At 39.3% G+C, this 27,830-nt stretch overlaps 1 protein-coding gene across 6 annotated transcripts; it reads right to left on the bottom strand.

Annotated features, from left to right (window-relative positions):
• Cdc16 (cell division cycle 16) lies at positions 1-27,830 on the bottom strand. Of its 6 annotated transcripts, none has more exons than XM_046454922.2 (19): positions 27,680-27,830; positions 26,376-26,430; positions 26,190-26,287; positions 25,159-25,197; positions 24,734-24,874; positions 22,752-22,911; positions 21,739-21,830; positions 21,151-21,284; positions 20,027-20,106; positions 19,016-19,065; positions 18,131-18,204; positions 16,587-16,712; positions 12,277-12,429; positions 10,930-10,993; positions 8,769-8,830; positions 6,490-6,625; positions 4,848-4,938; positions 1,974-2,258; positions 1-324 (listed from the first exon to the last, which is right to left on the bottom strand). In XM_046454922.2, exons 1-18 carry the CDS (start codon positions 27,725-27,727, stop codon positions 1,999-2,001), a joined length of 1,863 nt encoding a protein of 620 aa, XP_046310878.1. In that variant the 5' UTR covers positions 27,728-27,830; the 3' UTR covers positions 1-324; positions 1,974-1,998. The 6 variants fall into 6 exon arrangements, 5 of the variants coding, with proteins under 5 accessions (XP_046310878.1, XP_046310877.1, XP_046310876.1 ...); XM_046454921.2 differs by having other exon boundaries at positions 1-327; XM_046454920.2 differs by lacking the exon at positions 1-324 and having other exon boundaries at positions 834-2,258.

The raw sequence follows: 27,830 nt of genomic DNA on the forward strand, positions 1-27,830 counted from the left end.
TTCTTCATCCAGGAGTCAATAATAATCTTTATTGCTAACACGCCTTTTTTTTATATCCCAAGCAGCAGAAGTGGAAAACTACCCAAAAGCAGGAGGGAGGGGGGAGAAATTTAGTTTTAACATCTATTATTGTCAGGTACCGAAACCTCCCTTAACAATAAGTCCATCAGACCAGAAAAGGTCAAGGCATTCCCGTGGGATACATATGTCTCAGACGGATAAGCAGGAACAGAAAAACCGCAAGTTCGCCATGGCCTTGTGAGCTGGCCACACTGGCATGCAGAACAAACTAGTGGAGGTAGGGCTCCAGGGGCCAAGGTGGACCTGCTGCCAACATAAATAGAATAAAAAGTTATTAAAAAAAAAGCTGTCATCTAATGAGTGTGTGAAAAAAGGTGGGGAAACTCACGTTCTTTATCATCTACACACTAGGAAGCAGAACTCAAGAACCCTGGTCACTCTGGTGGCTCCCTGAGGGCACAGATACTTTTGCTTCTGCACCTTTAGGCTAATGTGGTTTCCCTAGCACCACATGGTGTCATGAAATTTAAAGATGCAACACCTTTGTGTTTAATAAATCTTGAGAATGTTATTGTAATTTCCCTTACATTAAATATCTAGAATAGACCAATTTATAGAGACAAGTAGATCAGATGTTACCAGGGGCTGAGGGAGGAGTAGGGAGTTATTGCCTAATGAGTCGAGTTTCTCCCTGGGATAATGAGAACATTTTGGAAATAGTGGTGATGACTGCATCATAACAGTGCAAACTAATTAATGCCACCAAGCTGTACTCTTGAAATTTTAAAAATACACATATATAGATTGATCAGTATGTTTCCAATAAGACACTTTATTTATTAGAGCAGTTTCAGGTATACAGAAAAACTAAACAAAAAGCACTGACCATATACTGCTTCTCTCTCCCTCTGCCTATACAGCGTTCACTATTGTTAACATCTTGTACTGGTGTAATGTTACAATTATAAACCAATATTGACACACTATTATTAAGTACAGTACATAGTTTATGTTATATCTAATACTACAAAAAAAAAAAAAAAAAAACCGGAAAACAAATGGATGGGAGCATGTCACAGAAATCAAGCTGAAAGAGCACCCAATGGCTAAAGCTAAAACAATTTAAGCCACAAAATAAGTGATACTGTGTAGGTTTATAATTCTAAATATGAAATAAGTACCCATGAGTCAATATAAATGGTTGAATTAGTAAATAAATAGGAAAGAAGAGGCAGATCTTCAAGAAGAAATGTGTATGGATGGATATTGCCCCTACAAGAAATGAAGCTCAGCCCTTCTGCCCCACAAAGCACGTAAAGGAAAAAGAGGACATTAACAGGTCAGAACATGGCAGACACCACTGTGACCAAGGTTTGTGTCAAATGTGAAGAGGGATTGACTTCATCTCTATTGAGTTTTACCCAATTCATAATCCTCATCCAATCACAAGAAGCACAGCCAACAATCTCAAATCAAGGGAGGTCCCAAAAACCAACTGAGGAGCGCTCCTCCAAACTGTGAGTCAACCCCAGACCAGAGTGCAAAGGGGACACAATAAGTGAAAGCAGCACGTATCTGGGCAGCTGTTAACAGGGCCACACCACTGATATCTGAGCCACGACAAATGTCTTAATGTTATTAGGATGTTGACATGGGACAAGGGGAAGGGACCAACAGAAGCTCTCTACCATGATGCCAACTTTTCCATAAAGCAAACGTTAGACCAAAACAGAAGTTTATCCAATAGGAGACATAATGGATGTTTATCTTCTTTATTCCACTACATGTAACTATTTTATAGGTTCAGAGAATCAAAAAAGATCTGTTGCAAAGGTATGCTATCCAGTCTCTTAAGGCAGGTCTCTGATCCTAAATATAGAGATGTAGTTTGGGTTCATGTTAGCAAGTGGGAAGTTCTTAAGACATGGCCAAGGACACAAGGGAATACTGACCTACACCAGGGACCACTGTTTGCAGTCATGTGCTGTGGTCGGACATGGATGTCTCTAACATCATGTCACTCTCATTCATTTCAATTTCAAAGGTTTCTTCCAAGGAGGGTCTGGAATCTGGAGTTTTCCTGGAGTTTTCCAGTGGTGCAAGCCCCGATTCCTCTGCAGTCTGTTTTTCTACTTCAAATTCCCTGAAATCCCACGGAGGTGAAATAATGTTTTTTAGTGTCTTCATTGTATGCACATCAAAGTCATAACATTTTAATTTGTCTTTAATGTCTGCTCCTAAAAAGAAACACCACAATTAGAATGAAGAAATTTCATCACTGATTTGCCATTTCCATCAGTATACACACCGCCTCTACCATATAAGTCAAGCTGACTTCCAAGATCAGAATAGAAGGAAAAAGTCTCTTCTCCTTCTCTTTCATTTTCCACCATTTTCAAGGGAAATACTGAGAGGATCTCTGAAAGCACATGTAATTATGGATCCCTGCCAGTGTTCACAAAGCCCCTTAAATACCAAAGAAGCCCACAAGCACCACTCTGCTTCCCTGCTATAGAGGAACTGGCTGTGTGCCTCTTGGGTAGTCATCAATCTCACTCTCTCAGAAACCTCAAAGGAAATGCATTTCCACATATCAAAACCGCAACAACAGGGCTGGGGTTGTGGCTCAGTGGTAGAGGGCTTGCCAAACACACATGGGGCACTAAGTTCAATTCTTAACACCACATAAAATAAATAAATAAACTTAAAAAAAAAACACTCAATAATACATGTTTGGACAGATCTGAGCAGATTCATGAGTTTCAATAACTTCTGACATAACTGACAATTTTAAATAGTTCAAATTAATAGCTTTTAGAATTGGGTATTTTGGCAGTTAATTACATGCAAACCTAAAAATAAAACTAGTAGTGAGTGATAACTTGGAAATCTCACTGAGACCACTTCCTGGAGAGCAGGGAGTCATCCCTCACTCATGGCACCTTCAGTCCTTGCTTAGCTCAGAGTCACAGAGGCTGCTGAGCAGCAGAACTTCGGTTCTGACCCAGCATTGTGAAGAACTGAGCTATAAGATGAACAGTGAGATGTACTTCCTCTCAGGTGCACAACTGCAAGAATTCTTACAAATGCATCTGACATAACCACCAGGCAGAAGTGCAGAACACTGCCTACTCATTCAGCCACCTGTGCTTTCACTCCCAGCTTCCCAAGACTGCAGTTCACCACGCTGATTTTTCCATCACCACCACTTAGACTTACTTACAAGTATTCAGTGCATATGCTTTTTCAGACTGTGAAATTCTTCACGTTGCTACAAGACTCAGTTGTCTTTTTAACCGTATAGTGTTTTGCTGTCTGAGCACAACACGATTTGTTTCTCCATTCTCCCACGGCTGAACAGTTAGGTACAATCATGAGCAAGTACGGGATGAACAATCTTGCACATGGTCTCCGATCAATTCTGGCACTGTTTCAGTTGGGCTCACCCGGCAGCACAACTGCATCTGGTTACTTGTTATCCTAATGCCTTTCAACGAATCATAACCCTACATCCTCACCTTTGGACACCCCTTTCCATCGTGCCTCTGAACTTAATTATGTGACTTGTTTTAATGAGCAGGTGATAGAAGTGATGTTGCACAACTCACAAATTTTCAAGAGGTCTTGAAGCTTCAGTTCTTGTCCTTTACATCCCAGAGCCCACCACACTATCAAAAAGCCTAGGATGAAGGCCCAATAAGAGGTCTTCCACCAAAAAAAAACCAAAAACTATCCAACCACTAAGTTTTAGAGTGCCTTGTTAATGTAGCGAGAGATAACTGATAATTTTAATAGCCATGAAGTTTTCAAGGAAATTTACCCATTTCTAACTCAACCAGTAACTGATAATATACAGAGTTTCAGCTGCTCCATATAAGCATGTGTTAACTTCAGTCATCTGCAGGGTACGCAGCCGTCTCTCAGGGTGTCTACTCCAGCTCCCCAGGGAGCAATGCTATGTAACTTCAGCCATCTGGAGTGTGCAATGGCTCCTTGGGGTGTCGACTCCACCTCCCCTGAGAATACTGCTGGTAGATACCAGCACATGCTCCATAACTTCCTGGCACCAGCTTTTGTGAAGGTCCTCTTTAAGAGCTTGTCCACTTTTGTTTAACCTTTGCTCCTCAGCTTGCAGATTTCTTGAACTCTAGAAGTAAATTCTTTGACATGTTACGTATTGTAATTCACTTCTGTGGCATGTCTTCTACTCTCTTAACAGTACTTGTAATTAATAGAAGTTCTTAATGTTATCATTCAATTTATTGTATTCTTCCCCTTAGGGCTTACATCCTATTAATACTCTGCCTACCAAGTTCTCACTAACCTCAGTGTACCTTATCTTGTAGTATCTATACCTAAAGGAGTGCCCAGTGTAGTAGTTCCATCAGACATCCCATTACTGATTACCAAAAAAAAGTACTACATGCCACAAAAAAAAAAGTACTACATGTAGTGAATGCAAACATCCTAAGGTTACTGAAATGTAAACACTAACATTTTATTATATCCTGAAAAGGCCAAAGCCCTTCATTTCTTCATTAGAACATTCAAAGATTTTTTTTCCTCCACTGTGTGGTTCAATCAATTCTCCTGTAACACAGTGCTTCACACATGTATACAGCATTCTCAATGCAGCAAGTACTCAACTCAAAACTAATTCCCACAGCATAGCTATATGGAATTAAATGGAGCTTCCTGATGTTAATGTAGATAGAAGGGCAGAAAGATACTTAAAACCTTGGATGAGAATTCAAAACACCAAAGCAGAGATACATAACAATCTAAAACATGGAACACAGTGCCAACAAGAGCAATTACAATCTTACCGATGTAAGCTTCAGAATCACCAATGTACATTTCGATGCAATGACCAAGCATTGTAACAGAAAACGTGTCATCTCGCCTAAGACCAAGGGCCTGTCAAAAAAGATTCAGCATGGTTAAGATGTAATCCCTTCTTTTGTTTAAAAAATATTCCCTCGTTGATTCACTTCAACATATTCCAGGGACTCCATGGTTGGGATGTTGGGGGTATTGGTGCAGACACAGATCCAAGACTGAGCAGAAGTTGATGACTGCTGAGGGCACATGAGGGCCATGGAGGTTCATCACTGTTGGGTTCTTTTGCTCGAAACCACCCAAGAAGTCTCCACAGAAAGCCCTCTGAGGATACAGCATTAATTAGATAACAGAGAAATAAATTATACTCAAATACACATACTTGAAAAATATTTCAAATAAGACCAGAAAACTTACTTAGTCCAAACTTCTTACTAGCTCAGTATTCTGGTTACAACAGAGGCACTTTCATGACTTCACATAGCCTGAGAATCTCTCTTAATAACCTTTAAGCAGTAATGCTAGGCATGGTGGTGCACATCTGTAATCCCAGCAACTCAGGAGTCTGAGGCAGGAGGATGGCAAGTTCAAGGCCAGCCCCTAATCAACTCATCAAGACCTTGTCTCAAAATAAAAAATAAAAAGGATGTGGGATGTAGCTTATTGGTAGAGCCCTTGGATTCAATCACCAGTCAAACAAAACAACACAGCTCTGAACTTATCACTGAATTTATCTTTTGAGATACTGCATGATTGCATTGCCTAATTTGACCTCTTTCTCCAAATACCATTAGTACATTGATTCTAAGGCTCACATTTTCTTAACTTTTAATGTTTCTGAACCTGGGATATCTTACAACTGCTGGTTTCTACTGACACTGTCATCCGCCACAGCTGAGAGGCTCAAGAAAAAGAACTATGGTAGTCCTCTGAAAATCTTCTGCTGACCCAGTGGAAGGCTGAAAGGGTTGAGATTTGCAAATCATGTGGCTGAGAAATAACCCAGAGTCAATGAAAGGAGTGTACTGGCATCAGGAAACTACTCTGGGAAAATGGGAATAATGACCACCCAGTTGGAAATTAACCACTTATTTTTTTTTCATATATGTATTAAGATGATCCCTGATTTTAAAAAAATTAATGTCTAAATACATTCAAAAAGAATATTTTAATTATAAAAACATAAAAGTTTAATTGGCAACACTTGTCTCTGTGTGATCCTGCTTGTTCGTGGTGTCTTAGCTCTGATGGAGTAAGGTGTGTGGATTCCGTGTGATGGTTGCACAGGTTGTTTCTGTTCATCCACTGATGTGCTCTACAGAATTAAGGGTCCAAGCAGAGACGGGGCATCCCTGTCTTGAGCAGGCCCTCACTTGAGCAGACATTCTGCACTGACCTGTGAGACACCCAGATTGACCCTTATAATGATGACCCCTGGCAACAGCATGCCCCACTGTACATTTAGAAGCAGTCTCACATCTCTCTCTAATTTGAACACCACATACACTGCCCTCTGCCACGAAAAGAATAAAACCTAAGACTGACTAAAAAAGTTTAAAATAGTAAAGGAATAAAACGTTGCCTAGAAAAGAAGTGGTAGATCTAAAGTTGGGTATAAACAAGACATACTGTGTGGAAATAGTCCACAGCATTTTCAAAGTTGCCCATCAGACTATGGATATAGCCTATGGCAGAGTAGGTAGATGCATTCTGGGGAATTAGCACCAATGCCTGCCGATGGTAATCCAATGCCTCTGCATATTTTCTGTTGAGAGAAGATGGGGAGGGAGAGAGGGGAAACAAAAGAAAACAATTACTGGCACAGTAAAAGTACCTCCTTTTTAAGTCCAAGATGTACCTCAATCTGTGGAGACAGACAGTGACTCTCATCTACCAAATAGCAATACAGACTGGTAACTGCCTCCACTCGTCCTTTTATGGATTAAACACCTTGAAACATTCTCCTGGCATCCCCTCTTAGCCAACCTCAAGCACCCCTTCGTGACCTGCTGTATACATTCGTTTCACCGTTTGAGGGACAACTGACTGAATCAGAACCTCATTTTGGATCCTGGCCTGTGAATTATCACAAAGAGCCTCTCATGTGACAGCACATACCATACCAGGAGATTAGACATAGCCAAGGAGTTTTGCTTTAAGGTCTAAAACTCACTCCTCAAAGTATTCTCTGGGACACTTGCCCTGTAAAGTCTTTTGGGATGGGGGAAGATTTTATGCTGAATTAAGGTTTGGAAAATGCTATAGTTTGTAATAGTCTCTATTGAAATTATTACTTTGTAATGCAAAGTAAAGTCTTGAGGGAATCCTGAAATAAACTTTGTTAAATTTTGAGGCTAGAATTTCCAAGACTTATTTTAAAGAAGGAATTAATTTTTTTTATGACTCAATAAATAAGTTTTTATTTTTTTTAAATTTATGTTTTAGTTTTAGGTGAACATAATATCTTTATTTTACATTTATGTGGTGCTGAGGATCAAACCCAGTGCCTCATGCATGCTAGGTGAGCTGCCTCATGCATGCTAGGCAGGCACAATACCACTAAATCACAATCCCAACTCCTTAATAAATCTTTTAATCTACCAATTGTAAAAAGCCAGAATAATTGTTCAGAATTCAAAAGGGAGATATTGACTTTATTATTAATCAATGAACCAATTAATGTATTTCGTTAAGTTGTCATGGTATCAATGACTCTACAAGGTCATGGGGATTCAGAATTCCAAAAACAATTCTAATTCTCATGGAACTTAGTCTAGAAAGGGAGAGAGATCCATATCAGAGTTTAAATTATCACTGAGTGCCATTATTTCACTGCTATAAAAGCCGCATTTAAAATGTGTTCTTTCATGGGCTAGGGATGTAGCTCAGTTGGTAGAGTGTTTGCCTGGTGTGGACAAGGCCCTGGGTTCAATCCCCAGCACCACACACACAAATAATAATAATAATAATAATAATAATAATAATAATAATAATAATAATAATAATTAAAATGTGTTCTTTAAAAATAACTTAAACCCTCAGAACAATAAATCTGAATTATGTAGTTAATGTAGTGAACAAAATTCACATCTTCTTAGATCCACCTTCTTCCTCTAAACTCCTGCTTTAGCTTTAAGTCTAAAACTCTCCCCCTTCTGTTTTCTACACACAAACCTGTACCTTGTCTTTGGCCCCTTGTTGCAACTTCCAAAGACCAATATTCAGTGAGTAGTTCTGAAATTAGCTTGATATTTTACCAGATGATCAAAAATTGAAATGTAAGCAGACAAATAATTTGGCAAATTTTATCTAACTCTTCCACATGCCTCCTAATTCCAGGTATGATATGAGCATTATGAAGATCTTTATTTTTTTATTATTATTTTTTTTCTCCTTTTAAATACTGATTTACTATCAGTAGCTTTTGATTCTAGCTAACTATTCAGGGCATCTGGTAGGTGGAGTGGAGAGAGAGCATTATTATTAATCACCAGAGAACACACTTAACCCGAGTATCACAATGGGAAACAGAATCACAACATGAGTCAGCTCTTCTTCCACAGAGGAATTCATTTTTTAACTGTCATTTGTTTATTCTATCATTAGGAGAACAAAGTGAAAATATGGATATGGTTTTAATTAGATCCTATTATCCCAACTCTTTTGAATTAATTTTAAATGCAAATTTTAATCTAAAAAGTAACTATTATTTGTAATTCTCAATGCTTCTAAAATAAAATTATATAAATAGAGACAAATAGCAACAGTAACTTTGAAGCTTGTTGTATCTGAGTAGTCAAGCTTAAGAAAGCTGGAGGAGCTCATGAAATAAAATGTGGAAAATGCTGTTCAAAATCAAGCAAACTTTTAGTACAAAGTACATTCTGAAAATGTTCTGCTTCACTTACTTAAGTTTCCTGCAGACATGCCCCAAGTTGTTCAACAAAGGTTCCCATTTGTCAACTGTCACCTAAAACATAGCAACATCAAACCCACGAGTTACACAAGTTTAGCCTGATTTGTTTGCACTGAAACATTTCCCATCTCTGGGCTTTCTGGTGTGCTTCTACTGCCACACCAGGCAAGAGGATGTGCTGGTTTCTGGGCCTGTCTCCTCCACTAGAGGAGACTTCCTAAGGACTCCTTAGTACTTATAATTCTGCCAGAGCCCATCCATGCTGATGGAGCTCAAACTGTACACTTGCAGACCAGGGCTCTCTCTGAAACACGGATCTTTATGGTCATCTATCTGCTAGGTGTTTCCACTTAGAAATGTTAAACAAGCTCTAAATTAAGTGTGCCACACTAATTCATCTCTCCAGCCATTCCAGCTCCCTGACCCTAGCCAAGTACCCCATCAGTCAGTTCCTGGGTACGAGATCATTCCAACCTTCCAAGACTCCAGGGCTTGTTCATTCTCCTTTTGGGGTATAGCTTCAACCCTGTAACCCTCAACTTCCCATTAGCAAAAATCTGGCCTGGGCCCCCATCCTACAAGCCTGACCCCTGGTGTTCTAACTCTCCTAGGATAAGGTGGACTCTAACACTGTTTTCAAGGCTGATTTTAATGACTCAGATTTAAGCTTTCTGCCCCGCTTCTTGACATTCTCTATGAACTCAAAACCCAAGCCACACTTGAATCAGCTCCCATCTTTGTACATGTTGTTCTCTCCCTGAAATACCTTCCCCTCATTTCTGCCTGGCTGAGATCTGGTCACCTTCAAGACAGGTGTGTGACACACCCAAAGGCCTTCCTGTCCACTTCAGTTCAGAGTGAGCTTCGTCCAACTGAGCATTTTATTTCAGCACTTCTAGTGAGCTTCCAGATGATGCTGGTGCTGCTGGGTCAGTATGAATAGTAAGGCACTGTCTGAAAACTGCTATGTGGTAAATGGCACCCTGTATTAACAAAAACACTTAGGATAATCCAGAGCCACCCAAAACTCAGCTGAGGAAGAGTCTGCCTTATATACACCCATGCACAAACACAAGGAAATGTACTGTTGATGAGTTTAGATGGTAATAGATAAAACAAGAGAATCTGGGTCTAGGGGTAGAGATTGCCACCACAGGAGGTCTGCAGAGCTGTCAATCACAGAAGATAAAAGCAAATGTAAAGTCTATGGGCACATGTGCATAAGCACAGAGTGAATTGGGACGTGAAAATCAGAACAGAATAACACAAGATATAAATGAAAGGGACTGGGAAGAGCAGCAACATGCACAAGTTTATGTCTAGAAGTGTTAGTATTTTAAATACTGCCAGTGCACAAACAGCCTTGCTATTTGGAGTGTTTGTTCATTAGCACTAATTCCTTTTTTTTAGTTGTTGATAGACCTTTATTTATTTATATGTGGTGCTGAGAATCGAACCCAGTGCCTCACACATGCCAGGCAAGTGTGCTACCGCTGAGCCACAGCTGCAGTCCACAGCACTAATTCTTTCTATTTTATTTTTTAAAATTTCTTAGTTGTAGTTGGACACAATACCTTTATTTTACTTAAAATTTTTTATGTGATGCTGAGGATTGAACCCAGGGCCTCGCCCACGTGAGGCAAACACTCTACCACTGAGCCACAACCCCAGCCCTGGCACTAATTCTTAAGGGGCATCTTTCACACACTAGAACCATGGAATGAACTACATATACAGTCAGCACATAGTGTGGGACAGTGACAAGTGGTCTACATTTGAATGACAACTGGCCCTGTAGAAGATCTGCTGATAACCCACTCAATGATAGGCTCTTTCAAGCTCTAGAGGAGGATTGTGTTAGATGCTTTATGGTGGTCACTAACCACCTAAAATGTCCAATTTCATATATTCTTCTCATATGTTCCGATTGTTCCTACATGTTACAGCCAGGGCCACATCTGACCATGAATCAGAAATACACTCATTTTGTACAACATGATAAAACAGTTGCCTGACAACTTGCACATTATTGAGCTATTTGTCACAAAGGGTATCAGGTTACTTTCTTCCAGTGTCCCTATTATCTTCCTCATTCAACAGTAGCCACGCTCAAGGGTGTGGACATGTGTATTTACAGGTATTTTATAGAATACCTCATTCCCAATTGCTTTAATTTTTTCCAAAGCATCCAGAAACCATTTTTCTGCTGTTTTCCATCTAAAACAGAGAGGAGAAAAAAAGATTATAGGTTATTCAAAACTAACAGGTCTGACCATTTTAAGAAAAATTTGAGTATTTCTTTCTAATAGTGCTGATATGAAGCAGAGTAAATTACTGGAATCAACTAGTTTATTTCGGAGTTTAAGTCAGCTAAATGGCTAATCTTAACAGCATCCATATCACAGAGCCTGTTATTTGGTAAACAGAACTGATTTATCTTGCTTCAGGGTATTTAGGTTCCTGTAAACCTCTGGTCACAATTTTTCATCACCTGCTCCACACGTGTTTCTGTTTAACACGTATTGTCAATCCACTGACACTGAACTCATAGTCAACAGAACGGCCACACAGGCTTGAATGAAGTTCACTTAGCAGCATGTCTCCCCTGAGCCACATCACAGCTACCTGAGCTTCAAACACAGTGCTAAGCTTGGGGATCATTTTGAACAGTAAAAGCACCAAGGGGGGGGGGGGGGGCACAAAATGTGAGAAATGTGACACTTAACAGATCCAAGGCCCCTGGTTTATAGTGTGAGCCAAGTGTGGCCCTGTGCAAGGTTAGCCAGCAACTGCACTCTGAGGACTCCAGTCTCTCCCACCCTGTGTGTACAAAAAGACTGAAAGCACTTCAAATTGGTTTTGGGGTAATGGGTGAATCTTAGTAGACCAATTTGTAGGAAGTGAATTCGCAAATACTGAAAACAGACTGCATTATATTATTATTATGTATTTTAAAAGCCTCAAACTTTCTTCTAAGTTTACCCCAATTTTTAGATTTTAGAACATATATATGCCATAAACAGAACTGATGTTCTAGATTTATTCTCTGTAAATTTATAATCTCATGCAAAGAAATCACCAAATCACTTATTCTACAAATATCCAAAGCTATAGAAAACGGTCAATTGACCAAGAAACCAGAAACTGGGTCATTCCAATTTATTTTATTATTAGTAACTAAAAATGAATTTTTGTTCAAAAATTGCAAAAAAACTTCCCCAAACAAATGAATCCAACTCCTAACTGACAGAGATCACTAGGACCCTGCCAAGCCTCTGGGCTACAACATGGCATCAGAATTCATGACAGCCCAATCAAAGGAGGTTTAACCCATAGGTCTATGTTCTAAGGAAAACCAAGATTAAGAAAGAGTTTGTTTTCTTCCTTAGCTAGGTACCTCCATCTCCTAAAACACTACAAGTAAAGACCAAGACCTAATGAAGAGGTACCCTGTCAGCTGGACTCAGAGACAGCACAGGGCCAGGTCTCCCAGTACTTACTCTCCATTCTGAAATGCAACTACCCCAACCTCGTGGATGACAAAAGGATCTTCTGGTGCAATGCTGAGAGCTTGGCCAAAGAATCTTTCAGCCAGTTTGGAGTTGTTGGTCAGTCCATATTCAAGTCCAATATACAGCATTGGCAAGTGACACCTAAAAATGTCAGAGAAGCCACATGTTCAATCAACACTCCAAACTGTGATTCAGCAGAAATCAGTCAACTTCATATACCATCTGCACAATAGGTAAAAAAAAAAAAAAAGTTACTTTTGTCTAACTCTTAACTACTAATGAATACCTAATGGCCTTTTAGACTATTTAGCTGCCACTTCTAGAATCTATCACCAACCTATTCATCTTTATTTTTCATTACTCCACAGTAAAAAGATAAAAACAAAAAAAAACTTCAGAAAAGAAGAACTGGGGCCCCTGGCCTGTGTGAAGCCCACTCACACTCTGACAGTGCTTCTACTTCTCCATGTTCTACTCAGTACCATGTTCCTTCTGAGGCAGTCAAGTTCCACACTTTCTGAAGCCACCTGGCTCTCCCAGACTAGGCAGTTCTCCCTTCGGTGCACTGCCAGCATAATCAGTTCTCAGTGGTTCTAGTAGGAGACTTCTGAACCACATCTTCTGGGTGAATTCAACTGTCTCATACTAAGACAGTTCTAGGCAGTCAGTACTAAATTGTCTCAACAGATTGGCATCTGTCCACACTATCTGGTCTGCAGTGACTGCAATACGATGATCTTTCTTCGAAGATGATCTGCATCACTACATCATGACTGGCTGTCTGCCATGTGCATTGGTACCATCTAGTGCTAAGTGCAAACCTTCATCTGCAGAAGGGTCATGAAGTGCCCTTTCAAGTAATCACCTGGAAGAAAACACTTTCAGAATGGCCCATAAGGGACCTCCAAAGTCTACTCTCCCATAACAGCAACAAGAACTCTGTCAAATATATTGTCAAAATCAATGTTTTTCAGAACTGTGTAAGTTGAGCCAGGGCTTACAACAACCTGAGGAGCATACATTTAAGAACATAGCTGGCTTTTGGTAAGAACAACAAACATACAGTGTCTTGATCTGTCCTGTTCCTACCTCCTCCCCCAGCTTCCCACCACTGGAACAGCAGCAGCAATGGCTACTGGAGAGGGCAGGAGTGTGGAGACACTGCAACAATTCAGAGGACTGCTGTTGTTGGACCTGCCTGGCAGTCCCTAGAAAAGGCCCATTCATACCCCATTTTATATGACCTCAGAGCTCACTGAAAAAGCATTATCCCTGGGGTGCTTGCCAAAAATCAGCAGCAATTAGACACCACCACAGCTGCCTGAAGCAGCTACCCCAGTTTGGCAAACAAGTGGAAGGCCAAAAAGTTGAAAGGAAATCTGGGTGTAGATGTCTATGAGGACAGAGTCTGGGGGATTCTGGCCACACACATGAGCTCTCCACACATAAAGGAGAGGTCTGAGAAGGCTCCAGTCTCACATCTCTGCCTGACCTCAAGGCTTTGTGAACAAAGGAAACAAAGGCTAAGGCAGAGCCGTCAATTGCCAGAGTGTTGATGGTGTGTCCCAGCAAGTACAGACGCTGGAACAAGGGCAAAGTCCTCAAGTTACTGAACAGAGTTCTGGAGTCACTGAGAAGTCCTGGGGTGAGGTGGAGAATCTGGTTTTCACAACTGCCACATTATATAATTGTCAACAAAAATAAGGAGATATATAAAGAAACAGGAAAAAATGATCTATATACAGGGGGGAAAAAGCAGTCAACAGAAAAAGTCCTGGAAGAAGCCCAGAAGTGGCCCCAAAAGACAAGTACCTTAAAATAACCTGTTCAAAGTTTGCATTTTTTTTTTTCCCAGTGCTGGTTATCCCATGGCCTCATGCATGTTAGGCTGGCACTTTACCACTGAGCTACATCCCCTTTAAATAAGCTATTTTAAACATTCAAAGAACTTGAGAAGTTTATTTCTACAAAATTAAAGTATAAGAACAATGTCTTACCAGAGAATAAAAATAAATTATAAAGAAGAACCAAGTAATAAGTCTGATATAGAAAAGTACAATAGATGAAATTAAAAATTCACTTAAAGGGTTTAAAAGCGGATCTAAAGAGAGAAAAGAAAGAACCAATAAATAATCATGGTAACAAATGTATAACTGAGAGATTCCATTACTAGAGAACTTATCCTACAAGAAATGCTAAAGGCAGTTCCTTCAGACTAGCAGGAAAGAACACTAGATAGCAATTCAAACCCACACAAAACAGGTAACAGTCCAGCAAAAGTAACTACATTGGTAAATACAGACAAATGTAAAGGTATTTTTATTTGTAACTCTTTTTTTCTGATTAAAGGACAACTGAGTAAAACAGTAATTATGTATCTGTGCCAGGTTTATAATGTATGACAATAATAGCACGTAGGAGACAGGAAGAGTAAAGTTTTGGTATCCTACTAAAATTAAGTTGGTAATAATCCAAATGAAATTGTTTTAAGACGTTAATTATCATCTCTGAGATAATCACTAAGAAAATAACATAGAAATATAGAAGGAAAAAACAAAATGGTTATCTATGAAGTATTTAGCACAAAAGGTGGCAGTAATGAGAAACAGGATCAAAAAAGATACACGTAAGTCCTGCCTTATCAGTAACGTATGAAACACAAATGGACTACTCCAATCAAAAGGCAAGAGATTGGATAAAAAAAATACGATCTAACTATATGAAATATATTTTAGATTCAAAGACATAAACAAGTTGAAATTAAAAATGGAAAAAAAAAAACATGATAACACAAAGGAGAGCTGGTGTGACTACACCAACATCAGACAAGAGAGACAAAGATGAAACTGTCAGACACAGGGAAGGACATTCTACAATGATGAAAGGCTCAATGCAGCCAGAAAATACAGTTGTACACCAGCTACTAAGAGGGACTCAGAACTCATAGAGTCAAAACTGCCAGAATCAAAGGAATAAACACAATTTAGCAACAAGAGCTGAAGATTTAATATCCCGTTACAATAAAGGACAGAATTAACTAGGTACAGGAGCAACAAGAAAACAAGGGTTCCAAAAACACTAAAAAGATTAGAACAGGTGCCCACAAAACACTCCACCAGACAAAAGCAGAATTCTCAAGCCCACCTGGCACCATCTCTAGAATGAACCATATGTTAGCTCATAGGGAAAGGACTGAGACCCCACAAAAACATTCTTCAGACACAGTGGAATTGAGTGAGAAATCAGTAACAAAAGGAAATTTGGGAAATTCACAACATGTGGAAACTAAACTCATAAACAATTAGGCAAAAAGCATATATGTTTTATGTTTAGCAAGAAAAGGCAGTAATAGTTTATGTCCCCATGGAGGGATATAACAAGCATCCTTATCAAATTTAGTGTGACTATAAAAACTAAGGACAATAAATAAGCTGGAAGTAGAACTAAATGTCAAAAGGTAGATCAAACTTATCAAAATGAAATTCAGTATAAATAAATATATGATCCTATCTGTGGACTCTATAAGCAAAAAAGGTAGCTAATTTCATTGAGTCCCTTTTATGTGTAAGACACTGTTCAAAGTCTTTAGTTGGTATTATCTCAATCACTTCTCACAATAAACCAGGAAGTTTTGCTATTATTCCTATTTTTCACCAGGTTAAGTAATTTGCCCACTACCACATGTCACCAAACTGAAGAACTGGGAAAGAGTCCAGGCAGTCTGACCGCAGACCAGCCCTCTGCACAGCTGTCCGCACAGGGATGGAGTCACTGGTCAATGGAAACCATCCATACAAAAGCACTTTACAAGGAGTAACCAATGGCAAGGCCAAAGGATTAATGAGAAAAACAGACATACTCTACTTCTCAAAGTACATATTCTTAGGGTACTTTTACAGCAGTTGATATCAATACCTGTATGTATAATCTTGACATAAACCTAGAATACTGGCAAATAAAGTCCTGCATGACCAACAGAGCCTCATCAAATAACTTTTGGTAACAGATAAGACACAATAGTAATTTTCACATGAACATTTTCACTCTTACATGAACCATGAAAAGGGCTTTAGCCCTTAGCCTAATTTCCTACTTCCTCATGCACTACATAAGCTACTGGGCAAACTCACTACACTACCTTCTTTCCCCCTCCATTTTCAGTTATTTTACAACCAAACTATTAGACAAGAAGCATATATGTTTTTTGTTTATCAAGAATCGGCAGTAATCGTACTAACAAATTTCACTTCATGGTTAGCAAATAACTAATGGAGTTTAATCAGCTTGCTCTGCCTCACCCTTTCATCAGCTGTGCTGCTGTAAAGTAAGCAGCCATTGCTTGGTCATGCTCACTTTCCACTGCAAACGAATGCCCATAGGCTATCCATGCAGGCCCATACGTCTTCTCCAGCGTTGTGGCTTTACTAAAACAAAAGCATTCATTGCAGTAATAATATTTACTTTTAAACTTTAAGTTTCATATGAATAAACAGCCTCAAAGATATTGACTAATAACATTAATTGAATAAATGAATCATCAACATATTAAATATTAATGTAACGTTTGTGTTAATGCATCTGACCAAAACAACATTTAACAGTACAACGAAAATTTTAAGAAATTTTAGGAGACATCTACCTCTTTTTAAAAAGGCGCTGTGGCTGAACCCATTAGTATTCTGCATATGACTAAAAGCATTATCTTACCCAGGAGCCCATTTTGTGCGGGCAGCAGCAGCCATCAAACAAGGACCTGTTCTGTGCCAGACACCTCCCTGATGTCTCAGATGCATTGTCTCATCCTAACAACTTGCAAGACAAACTAATTACATTTTAAAGACATCTGTATTGAGGCATGAGAGATTAAGTGATCTCCTGTGGTGGGAAGAGATTCACCACAGGCTCTAGAGTGGACTGGACTATATGTGATTAGTCTTCAATTAGTGAACATGGTAATGGTTAACAGAAAGAACATATCACAAAACATGGAAAGTGATCTTTTCTCTCTCTAGCATTTTATTTTCTATGCCTTCTTTCACCCAAATTTCCATTTCCAGTACAGTCATTCATGCAATCACACACTAAATTAAAGAAGCACAGTCCAAAAGACCTTTCGCAACTGACCGCCTCAATACACTTGGGCTTTTCTCAAGTACTGAACACAACCAGAGAACGCTTCCTGTTTCATTCTGAGTGCAAGGTGCTTTCAATCTGGCATGTAAGTACTACATTATTCCCACTTTTAGAGAAGATTCAGAGAAAGTGACTTTTCCCAGGAATTATGGCTGGTAAATCATAGACCTTGGATTAGAATTCTAGATTATAAACAAGCTCTTTTCCTTGGATGTCCTTTTCTATTTTGTGTGCAGAGGGAATCACAGGAATTATTGCACTTGAAGTCTTTGTAAAAAACTATTCTTATCACCCTAGGCATTTCTCTACATTTACACAATCTGGTTAAGATTATGTATTATTGGGTGTTTATGTATGATTGGGTGGCATGCTTTTCCTTAAGCCAAATGCACAGTTGATCCTTAACAGGAAGCTGTTCACTCTGCCAAGAATTCTGTTTTATAGTCTCACTTGGTGACCCTAACCTCACATAAAGTTTTGTGTAATTTCACCGCCATTGGTGAAAGGTTAATGATATCCCTGTTAATGAAAAATAAAACCTTTCAAACTGTTATTCTGTAATGTTTCCTATTATTTCTTGCTTATAAATAAAATATTTTTTCCTTTCACATTGCTTTTAAGTACTTATTATTTACAGCATTAAAGCATATGATATGAGCAAGAAATCTCTTCCTAGGGTTGACTACAGAAGGAAGAAAAAAATGCATACCTGAGGTATCTTCTGGCATGTTCATTTTTATGACCCACCATGAGATAATAACATCCCACTGCAAACCAAGAAACCTAAAAAGTTCAATATTTACCATGACCAAAGATGCTTAACTTGAACTATAACCCTAACAAGCTAAGCTAGACAGGAGGTAGATCAGATGTTCCAATTCAAATTACAAGTTTATCTAATACAGTCTATCTACTGAGGTCCTAGAGAAGGGATTATTAACTCCATGGTGTTTCTCAGATGGCTGCCCCAGAAGACAAGGTGCCTAAGGACACCAGCCTGTTGAATCCTGGCTTGTCCCTGGCTCTCACTGCAGAGTTCGGACTCTTCATTAGCTGATTCTCCTGCACTAAGAGTTCCAGTTTACTGAGGTAGGGACAGATTCTTGTCTTGTCTGAGACAGACCATGATTCCTGGCTTCTGTTTTTAATGACATAGTTCCAAATTCCACTTTCCATTCCTAGTATTCCATTCTGATCCACTGCAGTTTGGAAGACACACTGATTCAATCAGTGCACATCTCAGTACACCGTCTCACACAGACAATTTGAGAAAGCTACCAATCAATTACATCCCTTAGGAAAGGCAGATATGTGATTGGCATGAGCCATATTTTATATTTTTCTACATACTATTTTAAAATAACAAATGTATAATTTCTATAATTAGAAAAAAAAAGGTTTTTGTTTTAAGGTTATTGCTCTGGTATAATTAGAAAATCTCTTCATGGAGTGAAGAAATCAATGCTGCTAAATCTTATGTACTAGGAGATTGACCCCAATGATTTAAATATTATTTGCTTGTACTTAAACTACTGTCTAAATACTAGTTAAGTATTTTCTTAAAATTCAGGTAAGAAAAAAAGATATTACTTACAGGATTACTAGGATATAAATCCACCAGTTTGTGAGAAAGGTAGAAAAGTTCTATATTTGGGAAATGGGAAATGAAAAAAAAAATTCAATTATTCACAAAAAATACAATTTAAGATCTGACCTTTATCCTAGTCACTACCCTTCTCATAGTAAGGATCTCATACCTTCCCTTCCTCTGAGTACAAAATCCATTTAAATGATGGTAAAGAGATCCCACCTGGCAGACACATCCTCCCCAGTCCCACAGAGGACACTGAACACCTGCTGAGTGCTTGGAAAACTAGGTGGAGGGCATGGGGTGGGCGATGTGGGAACAGAAGCCCTGAGTAAAAGCACTCCAGGAGTGGCCAAGGTTCCTTCAAAGCACCATGCCTACCCTAGAACCCTGCACCTCTTAAGTCCCAGGCTACTGCCAAACCATCAGCAATAGAGTACTTTCTCTTGACAAACATGCCAGTCCTTACATCTCATGCAGGCATGTCCTACATGCAGACTTTGGATTTGGTAGTTTACAAGCTTCTAAGGGATGTGATGCTGCTGGTCCATGGACCAGAGAGAAGCAGGGGTTTAGAACTAGGATGTTTTTAGGTTTTCTTGCTCCCTGAGAGACTTAATACTGAGTTTTAAAGATCCAAGGGCAATTATTGCTCAAACACAACTAAATGTTCCTGAAATTAAAATGTGGAAAACCCAAGTAAAAACTATGCTCCCTTCCAAATTCTAAATAGTTAACAATTCTTGCCCTAACCTTTTTCTTAAATTTAAGAATTACATGGAATTTTTTTCTTTCTTTTTTTTTTTTTTTGGTGGTACTAAGGATTGAACCCAGGAGCATTCTGCCTGAACTACATCCCCCAGACCTTTTCAAAATTTTGGGACAGGGTCTCAAAAGGTTGCTGAGGTTGGCCTAGAACTTGTGATCCTCCTGCTTTACCCTCTCAAATCACTGGGATTACAGGCATTGGCAAACACACCCAGCAAGAATTATCTTCATTAAAAAGAAAATTCATACCGTTTGCTTTATTCAGCTCCACAAGAGTTCCTATATGTACAGGTAAACAGTTTGCATGGAAAGGATCTTTTTCCATTACTCTGAAAGTTAAAGCAACGCATCAGAAGTGTACATGAGAAAGGTAGAAAAGTTCTATATTAGGGAAATGGAAAAAAAAGTTTAATTATTCATAAAAATACAGTTTAAGATCTGACCTTTACCCTAGTCACTACCCTTCCAAATCAATTAAAATCTCTTCTCATAGCAAGGATCTTGTACCTTCCCTTCTTCTAAGAACAAAATCCATTTAAATGATGGTACAGAAGTGGTACATGACAGAACTCATCATAACTGGCTATGTTTAATTATTAAACATCATACATGATACTGTAGGCTACAACGCAGCAATGATCAGGTTATAAAGCAAAGAGAAAATTCTGGTGAATTTGGTAGGAATAAAAACAAATATTATCACATTCATTTATTTTAAGTGAATAGCATCTCAATACATAAATTCTCCAACTATTTAAAGGCTTACAAGTTTAAACCATTAAATAGATCGAAGGTATTTGCTAATTAAATTTCTGATTCCAAGAATTTTAAACAACCCAAAGACCCTCAAAATAATAGAATACAATCTAGCTAAAAGACAAGTCTGATTTGGCATACTGGAAAACTGGTGTGTGGGGGAGATGACTTAGCTAATGAGTATGCCAGACATCATAGAACACCCAGGACAGTATTAGACTTTTTCTTTTTTTTTTTTTTTTTTCAGTGCTGTACACCAAATCAAGACCTGGTACATGCTAAGCCAACACTCTACCACTAAGCTATAGCCCCAACTCTAGTCTCTAACAGTATTTTATGAAATTACGTGTCACGTCAAAATTGTACTTCCAAACTATAAAAACTACCAAGATTGGGAAGATAGAAATGTATGTTTCTCCAAAGTTATTATAATATGCCTACAAATGTGAAAAAACTTGGCTATAAATTGCTCTTTTAAAAGCAGCAGCCTATTCAGAATTATTCAAAGGTAACTTAAACCATCATCTAGTTTGAGATTACTCAGGGAAAACCTCTTTGAATTACGTAGATGTGAACTAAACTTCAGGTTCAAACACAAAAACGGTGAGCATACTTACGCAGAAGTAAGTTTGTAGCACATCTTAAAATCACAGTTATAATAATGTCTCTCAGCTAAAGACACTACCACATCTAGATTCTCTTGTAATCCATTAACCGACTCAGGGATGACAGTTTCACTGGGCTTATTATACTGGAACAGAGAAATATAAAGATAAACTCAATGAATAATAACAAATCAAAAGGAAGACTTACTCTGTGTTTGGCCCAAGTGGTTAAAACAATTACACAGGACATATGTGAGCCCCTAAAAACTTCAAGTTTCATCAGCACTCCTCACAATCAGTTTAATTCTCTTCTCAATTTAATCAAAAGAGTTCCACAATAGGCAGCATATCACAGAGATTCAGAAAGAATAAGAAAAAAATCTTTTTCATGCACTAATTCAAACTTTTAGAATAAGGAGTCCTTGGGAGAAAGACATTTTGAAAGCTTATTTAGGAATCCTACCAAATAGTTAAAATAATCTAATTCTTCTTGTAAATGTGCTAACTTGATAAAAAATTTTAACAATTTAAATAATAAGGAATAAAGGTCAAATTTAATGAAATGAAATTTACATAAACAAATGCTGCATTTTTCCTTACCTTTTTTAATTTGTTCTCAAACAGAAAACGCAGCAATTCCTGTTCTTCTGTACAGAGCTTGCTAAGAGGTAGTGACTCAAGAAGTTCTTTTTCTTAAAAATGATGAGAAACAAAAAAAGATGTCCTCATAATATGAGAAAAAAAGGTTAATAACTACAAATACTCTTTTATAATTCTTGGTCTAAATAAATCAACTCAAAAGAAAATAGAAAGATCAAAATGTACCAGAGAAAGCTGAGACAGTGGTTCCCAGGCCTAGGAGACATAGATCAACTGAGGGCTAGGGCCCGGAGGCATCCAGAGGGGTGCAGTCAGCGGCCACGTGGAGTGCCTTGGGTTCAACACTACTGATGCTTGTGGACCATTCTGTTGGGAGGCATCCTATGCACTGCAGTTTGGCAGCATCTCTGGCCGTTACCCACAGATGCCAACAGAATCCTTCCTCCATACTACATGCCCCAAGTTATGACAACCAAAGTCTCCAGACACAACCCTAGCAATTGAGAACCACTTCAACAACCCCATTTCCTGTTTCCTTGACTGTCCACCTTGCATCACTACCAATACACCTGGTCAGAGGCTCTTGGTCCCTGTGGTACATTAGGGTCAACTACAAGCTTTAAACCATCTGATGTGAGAGCCCTACCTCCAGAGGTTCTGACCAAAGTGGTCTGAAGCCGGGACCCAGGCACTGATGTTATTAAAGCTTCTTGGGAATTTACAGTGCAGCCAGGCTGAGAATCACTGAATCAGACATCGAAATCCTGGTTTATATTATCTCAAATTGCTTCTCAAAAATATGACCTTGTGATGTCCAATCTCTCAAGATTCTGACAGCAACAGGCACTGCACGATATTGCATTTTGCAACATGCTTCATGTTTGAAGACCTTAAGAAAGTCAGTAGGTCTATTAAAACCTGTAGACAGCCTGCTCTTGATTATATAGATTTAAGAGAAGACAATCCAAACAGTATTAATTGTGCTAAACATAAAAACACCCATGTTTCCAAACCTTCTTGTGCTGTCAGCATGTGGTGTGATGTTAAAAGATCAAAGGCTTCAAAACAGTACACATCAAGCTTCAAAGCTTCTTTGTAACTGTAGGTAGCTAGAGTTCGGTTATCTAGAGCATCGTAGATTTTCCCTCGTAGAAGACAAATAGAACTCTTTATCTGGTAGAAAAATATGATATGTACATACTAAGTCAGAACTTTTAAATAAGGATTCAACTCATCCCAACTCTCAAAGCATAGTGTGAACTAACAGACACATGAAGACTAAGAGTTTCTTTCATCTGTCTTCCCTGCGCTCTGATCACTTTATTCAATAAATCTTTATAACTAATGTAAATAGCAAAGCTATTAGGTATATTACTTGTTTTACCCCAAATATTGCAATGACTTAGAGATAGCAGGCTGTATGTGTGTAAAATCCAACTGTAAGAAAAACAATAATTTGAGATAGATCCTAATGAGAGGATCTTGGTGAGTCTTAGTAATTGGCAGCAAGGCAGCCCATAGTCCCAGTGGTCAAAGGCATGGACTGCTGGAGCCCACAGACCTCAGTTCACTTTCCAGCCCTGAAACTTGTGTGTGATCCTGGATAATAATTAACTGGGCTTGGTCTCACTTGTAAAAAGGAGAAAATGCCATGTATGGTGCTGGCTACCTTGTGACCATCAACAGGATGTAGAATCTGACTCGCATTCCAGACCTGAGCCTCAAGAAACACATAACCAAGCTCAAAGATGCTCCAGAGATGAGCAGCAAAAATGATCAAGAAGATGGAGAAAATTCATAGACCAAAATTTAAAAATTAACAGACATGCTTAATTTAGTCCCCAAATTAAGCAGTGTCCTATGATGTGTTAAAAAAAAAAAAAAAAAAATTTGCTTTTTTTTTTGTGTGTGTGTGTGGGGGGGGGGGGGTATTAAGAATTTAGCCCAGAGGCACTTAACCACTGAGCTACATCTCCAGCCTTTTTTATTTTGAGTCTCACTAAACTGTTTAGGGTCTTATTAAGTTGTAGAGAGTGACCTTGAACCCTCCTGTCTCAGGCTCCCAAGTTGCTGAGATTACAGATGTGTGCCAATGCACCCAGCAAAAAAAGCAATTTCAAAGAAGAAATAATACTTTACAAATAAATCATACATTTCATAAGAGATAAATTAATGAACAAGAGATCCAAAAAACAATAGTGATAATACCAATCTCCCTCATCTATGCATCTAGCAATAAAATTAATGTGCTTAAACACATAGATGAGTGGTTTTTAAAAAAGCATGTGAGCACCCAGAATGTATAATATACCTATCATTTTAAGATGAAAAGCAGAGTAACCAAGTTCCTTCATAAATCTTACAATTATGGAGACAGGTGGATCTTTGGGTGATCACTAATGGGGGAAGGTCTCTTTCTAAGTAACAAAAATGTTCTACAACTGAGGTTTGCACAGATATGAATATATTAAAAGCCATAGAAACTGTACACTTTAAATGGATAAACTATCTGGTACGTGAATTTTATCTTAAACTATTAAAAATAAAGGAATAATGATCCAGGTTATTGGCCTGACTGAGGGTCATTCACTAAGACAAATCTCTTGCAATTTCATGGTGGTAAGAAGCACATAAACTGAAGCATACCAAACACAACATTCCCTGCAAACAAGTTCAGCTAGGTAAAGTTCTTTGGGTGGGCAGGTCCAAAACACTGTTAGAACAAAGTAAGCAAGATTATTCCTCCTGAGGGTGCAATTCATGGCACCTCATCTGAGAAGCAAGTCTAAGGTTAGCCTCTCAGACACAGCCTCAGAGGATATCATTAGTTTCCAACATATGGTTTATTCAGAAATTTCTCAGACTCTTTGGTTTTGGTGGGGAAATAAGCTGGAAATCATAATTACTTTAATAATATACAAGTAAAAGAAAGTTTGCCACTTAATATGGGCATTTCCTACTGCTGTTTCTGAGGCATGCTAACAAAACTACCCACCGAGGACTGTGACATTTCCCAGTCACTGGAGGGGTCTTTCAAGCCACTTTCATCCTTCAGGTATTTTTCAAATAGTCTTTTGTTGATTGGTTCCTCCATATCAAGAATATCAAGAGCTTGCTGGTGCTCTTTTGCAGCATACTATGCAGGAAACAGACATACAATTCATCAAACATGACTTCTAGATTTTAAACGGACAATATATCCACTTAAATTGTCTGAACTACAATTTTCTTCATATATGTCAGCTTTTAGTAAATAAGTATTTCATAGCAAACAATACTAAAGAAAAACACATTTCCTCACAAAATACTACAATAACCTGCCAAATTCCATACCCAAATTCTCACATATACATACATAAGGGAAACAATGTTCACATAATCAAACTTTTATTAAATAAAAAGGAAAAATAGCATACTTACATGGCATCTAGCTGCAAGGTAACGACACGCTTCATACAACTAGGAAAGAAATTATTTTTAAAATTGTCACATATTTTCATTTTAAAGCAAAACTGTAAGCACAAGACAGCTAGTTTTATAATTTCTCCTTTCACTCCTGCAGCAAAAATTCCAGTCTCTTATCCCATATTCAACACAAACCTACTGTTTACCAGGTACCACGAATTTAAAAAGTAGTGAAAATGTTACAGTGGTGGTGGTGGTGGTGGTGGGGGGGGGAATGAACACAACACAAAACACTATAATAGCACTAGCCAGCTGAAAAAAAAAAACATTTGCAGGAGAAGCCAAGTCAGAAGCTGGTTGGGCAGCAGAATGTAGCATAAACACCTGCTACCATGTCCAAGGAACTAAAAGGTGCCCAACTGACTGGAGTATGCGCTATATGCATTGAAACGGCAGTGATGGAACCTCCACGTCTATTAAGACGTCTGAGTTTATCCAGTGGGCAGAGGGAAATCACTGAATGATTTTTTGGGTAACACAATCAGAACTGTATTTTAGGAAATTCTCCCTTGTGATAGTTTGTAAAAAGGACTGGATATAGGAAAGGTGGAAAGGAAGAAAATGTTACTGAAGAAAAAACAAGAAGGTGGACTCCAACTAATAAATTGAAGGCCTCACTTATGTAAGTGGTAAGAAAATCTAAAGAAATGCTCACAGTTTCAGAGCTACATACAAATAGGATTTCCAAGCCCATGCATGATGGTATGTGCCTGTGATCCCAGGAGTTTGTAACCAGCTTGGGCAACATAAAGAGACTTCATCTCAAAACAAACAAACAACAACAAAAACACAATTTTCAGAACTTAGTGACTAGATGGGATGAGGAAGGAAGGAATAAAGTGATAAATTAGGAAGAAGTTTTCATTCAAAAAAAGGTGAATTTCTTTAAATATGTGAGAATAAACAAAACATACACCTAAAATACCTATCTAATGACTGTTTTACAGCTTCGAAAACTTTTAAGTTTACATTATTAACATACTTACTTTGTCCAGTTTTCGTGACCGAAGTGCATGGGCTGCTCTATGATATTGTGCTGTCAGATAAAGACACTGAGCCAACCAATAAACATCCTGGGGATCCTCTGGAGAGGACATTAAATAAATGGTCAGAGGTAAAAAGTGAAATTTTTAAAGATCAGTTAGAAAAAAAAAATAGCATTGGTCACTTACCATGAGAAAGTGAAGCAACTTTGTCTGCCCAAAACAGAGCACTTTGATACTGTTGCTGCAAACAGAAACAAACAAGGGGTGACTACCCTGTCATTCGCACAGCTCTGAACAGATGTGTACTATTATTAGAATGCCATATATGAAGTCAGCACAGCAACACAAGTTTTTACACATAGCAAGGGTCTACCAACCACGTTTTTTCTTATAGGTCGACAAGGGTGAGTTTTAGTTCAATGGTACAAGTAAAACATACTCAGATCTTTGTATATACAATTCAAGAAAGTAATTTGGTTTTTAAAAGTTCATACACAAGCAAAAAAAAAAAAGTACCTACAAGCACAAACAGCAGACAACTGAAATGATTATTCTACAGTATTTTCCAATATCTAGTCATTAGCATTTCCTGTGTAGACAATTGCAATAAGTTGTTAATGGGTCCCAAAGAGGAATGTAGTACATAAAACACTACGCAAATACCTTAGTTGTAATATTCACAGCACTCAAAAACACACATCAACTATCAATGACCACAGGGAGGGTCACCTCCTCTAGTCAACTATAACAAAAACGCTGACAAAAAGAAAGCCACTCACAAATTTGTCAAAGCTAGCTCTAGTCCCTGGTTCTCACCCCTGGCGGGGGTCGGGGCTCAATTCCCCAGATGCAAACCCAAACAGAGCTGCAGACAGGTGGGCAGAAGGAAACCCAAACAGAGCTGCAGACATGGGCAGAAGGAAACCCAAACAGAGCTGCAGACGGGCGGGCAGAAGGAAAGGCTGGGCCCGGGCAGTCTGCTCAGAGACGCCCCACGGACTCTGACAGCAGCCCCCGTTATTCCTCTCAACGTGCCACACGGAAGGGATCGCGAAACGCTGACTAAACTAACTTCTGGAAGACAAAAACGCTGCCTTCCGGCCTGCTGCAGAAACCCGGCTACATCGCTTCGCATTCAGTCCCGAACACCGCATCCAACGCGCCTGCCGCGCTTCCCTGTTACAGGGCCAGCGGGCCCTTCGGCACAGGGACGCGACCCCGCCCGCCTCCCGGGGACTCGCCGTGCCGGGGCGGTGCGGGGAACCCCACGCAGCGCGAGCTTCGTACCCGGCCTTCCAACAAGCTGGGTCTCGTCTTTATTCGCGTGAAGCGCCACAAAGAGTCACAGCTAACCCTCTCGGAAGCACGCCTCCGGCCAGCCGAACCCCAGGCCGCTTCCTCCGAGCGCGCCTCGGCTCCCTCAGGCACCGCGGGTCCCAGGCCACCGCCAGCGCCCTCCCGCGGCCCCGCGTGCCCCGGCCGCCCCGCACCTGGTCCAGGTACTGCCGGACACGCTTCCGCAGCCGCTCAAGGTTCATGGCCGCACGGCCGGCCGAGTGCGCGCCACCGTCGCCGCCCTCCAAAGCCAGCACCTCCGACAGCTCCCGAACCGCTCCCGCCGCCGGAACCCTCGCGCCACAC

Source organism: Marmota monax, unplaced genomic scaffold (genome assembly GCF_021218885.2).
Source record: "Marmota monax isolate L192 unplaced genomic scaffold, Marmota_monax_Labrador192_F-V1.1 WCK01_AAM20220418_F8-fsc00026, whole genome shotgun sequence".
Lineage (NCBI taxonomy): Eukaryota > Metazoa > Chordata > Mammalia > Rodentia > Sciuridae > Marmota > Marmota monax.

What these genes read in the sequence shown, in the direction of transcription:
- Cdc16 (XM_046454922.2), bottom strand. Translation starts at nt 27,727, where the DNA reads ATGAACCTTGAGCGGCTGCGGAAGCGTGTCCGGCAGTACCTGGACCAG. An exon ending in GGTCACGAAAACTGGACAAA is followed by an intron (nt 25,198 to 26,189) that starts GTAAGTATGTTA and finishes TTTCTTTCCTAG; the next exon opens with TTGTATGAAGCGTGTCGTTA. An exon ending in TGATTCTGAAGCTTACATCG is followed by an intron (nt 2,259 to 4,847) that starts GTAAGATTGTAA and finishes GTTTCTTTTTAG; the next exon opens with GAGCAGACATTAAAGACAAA.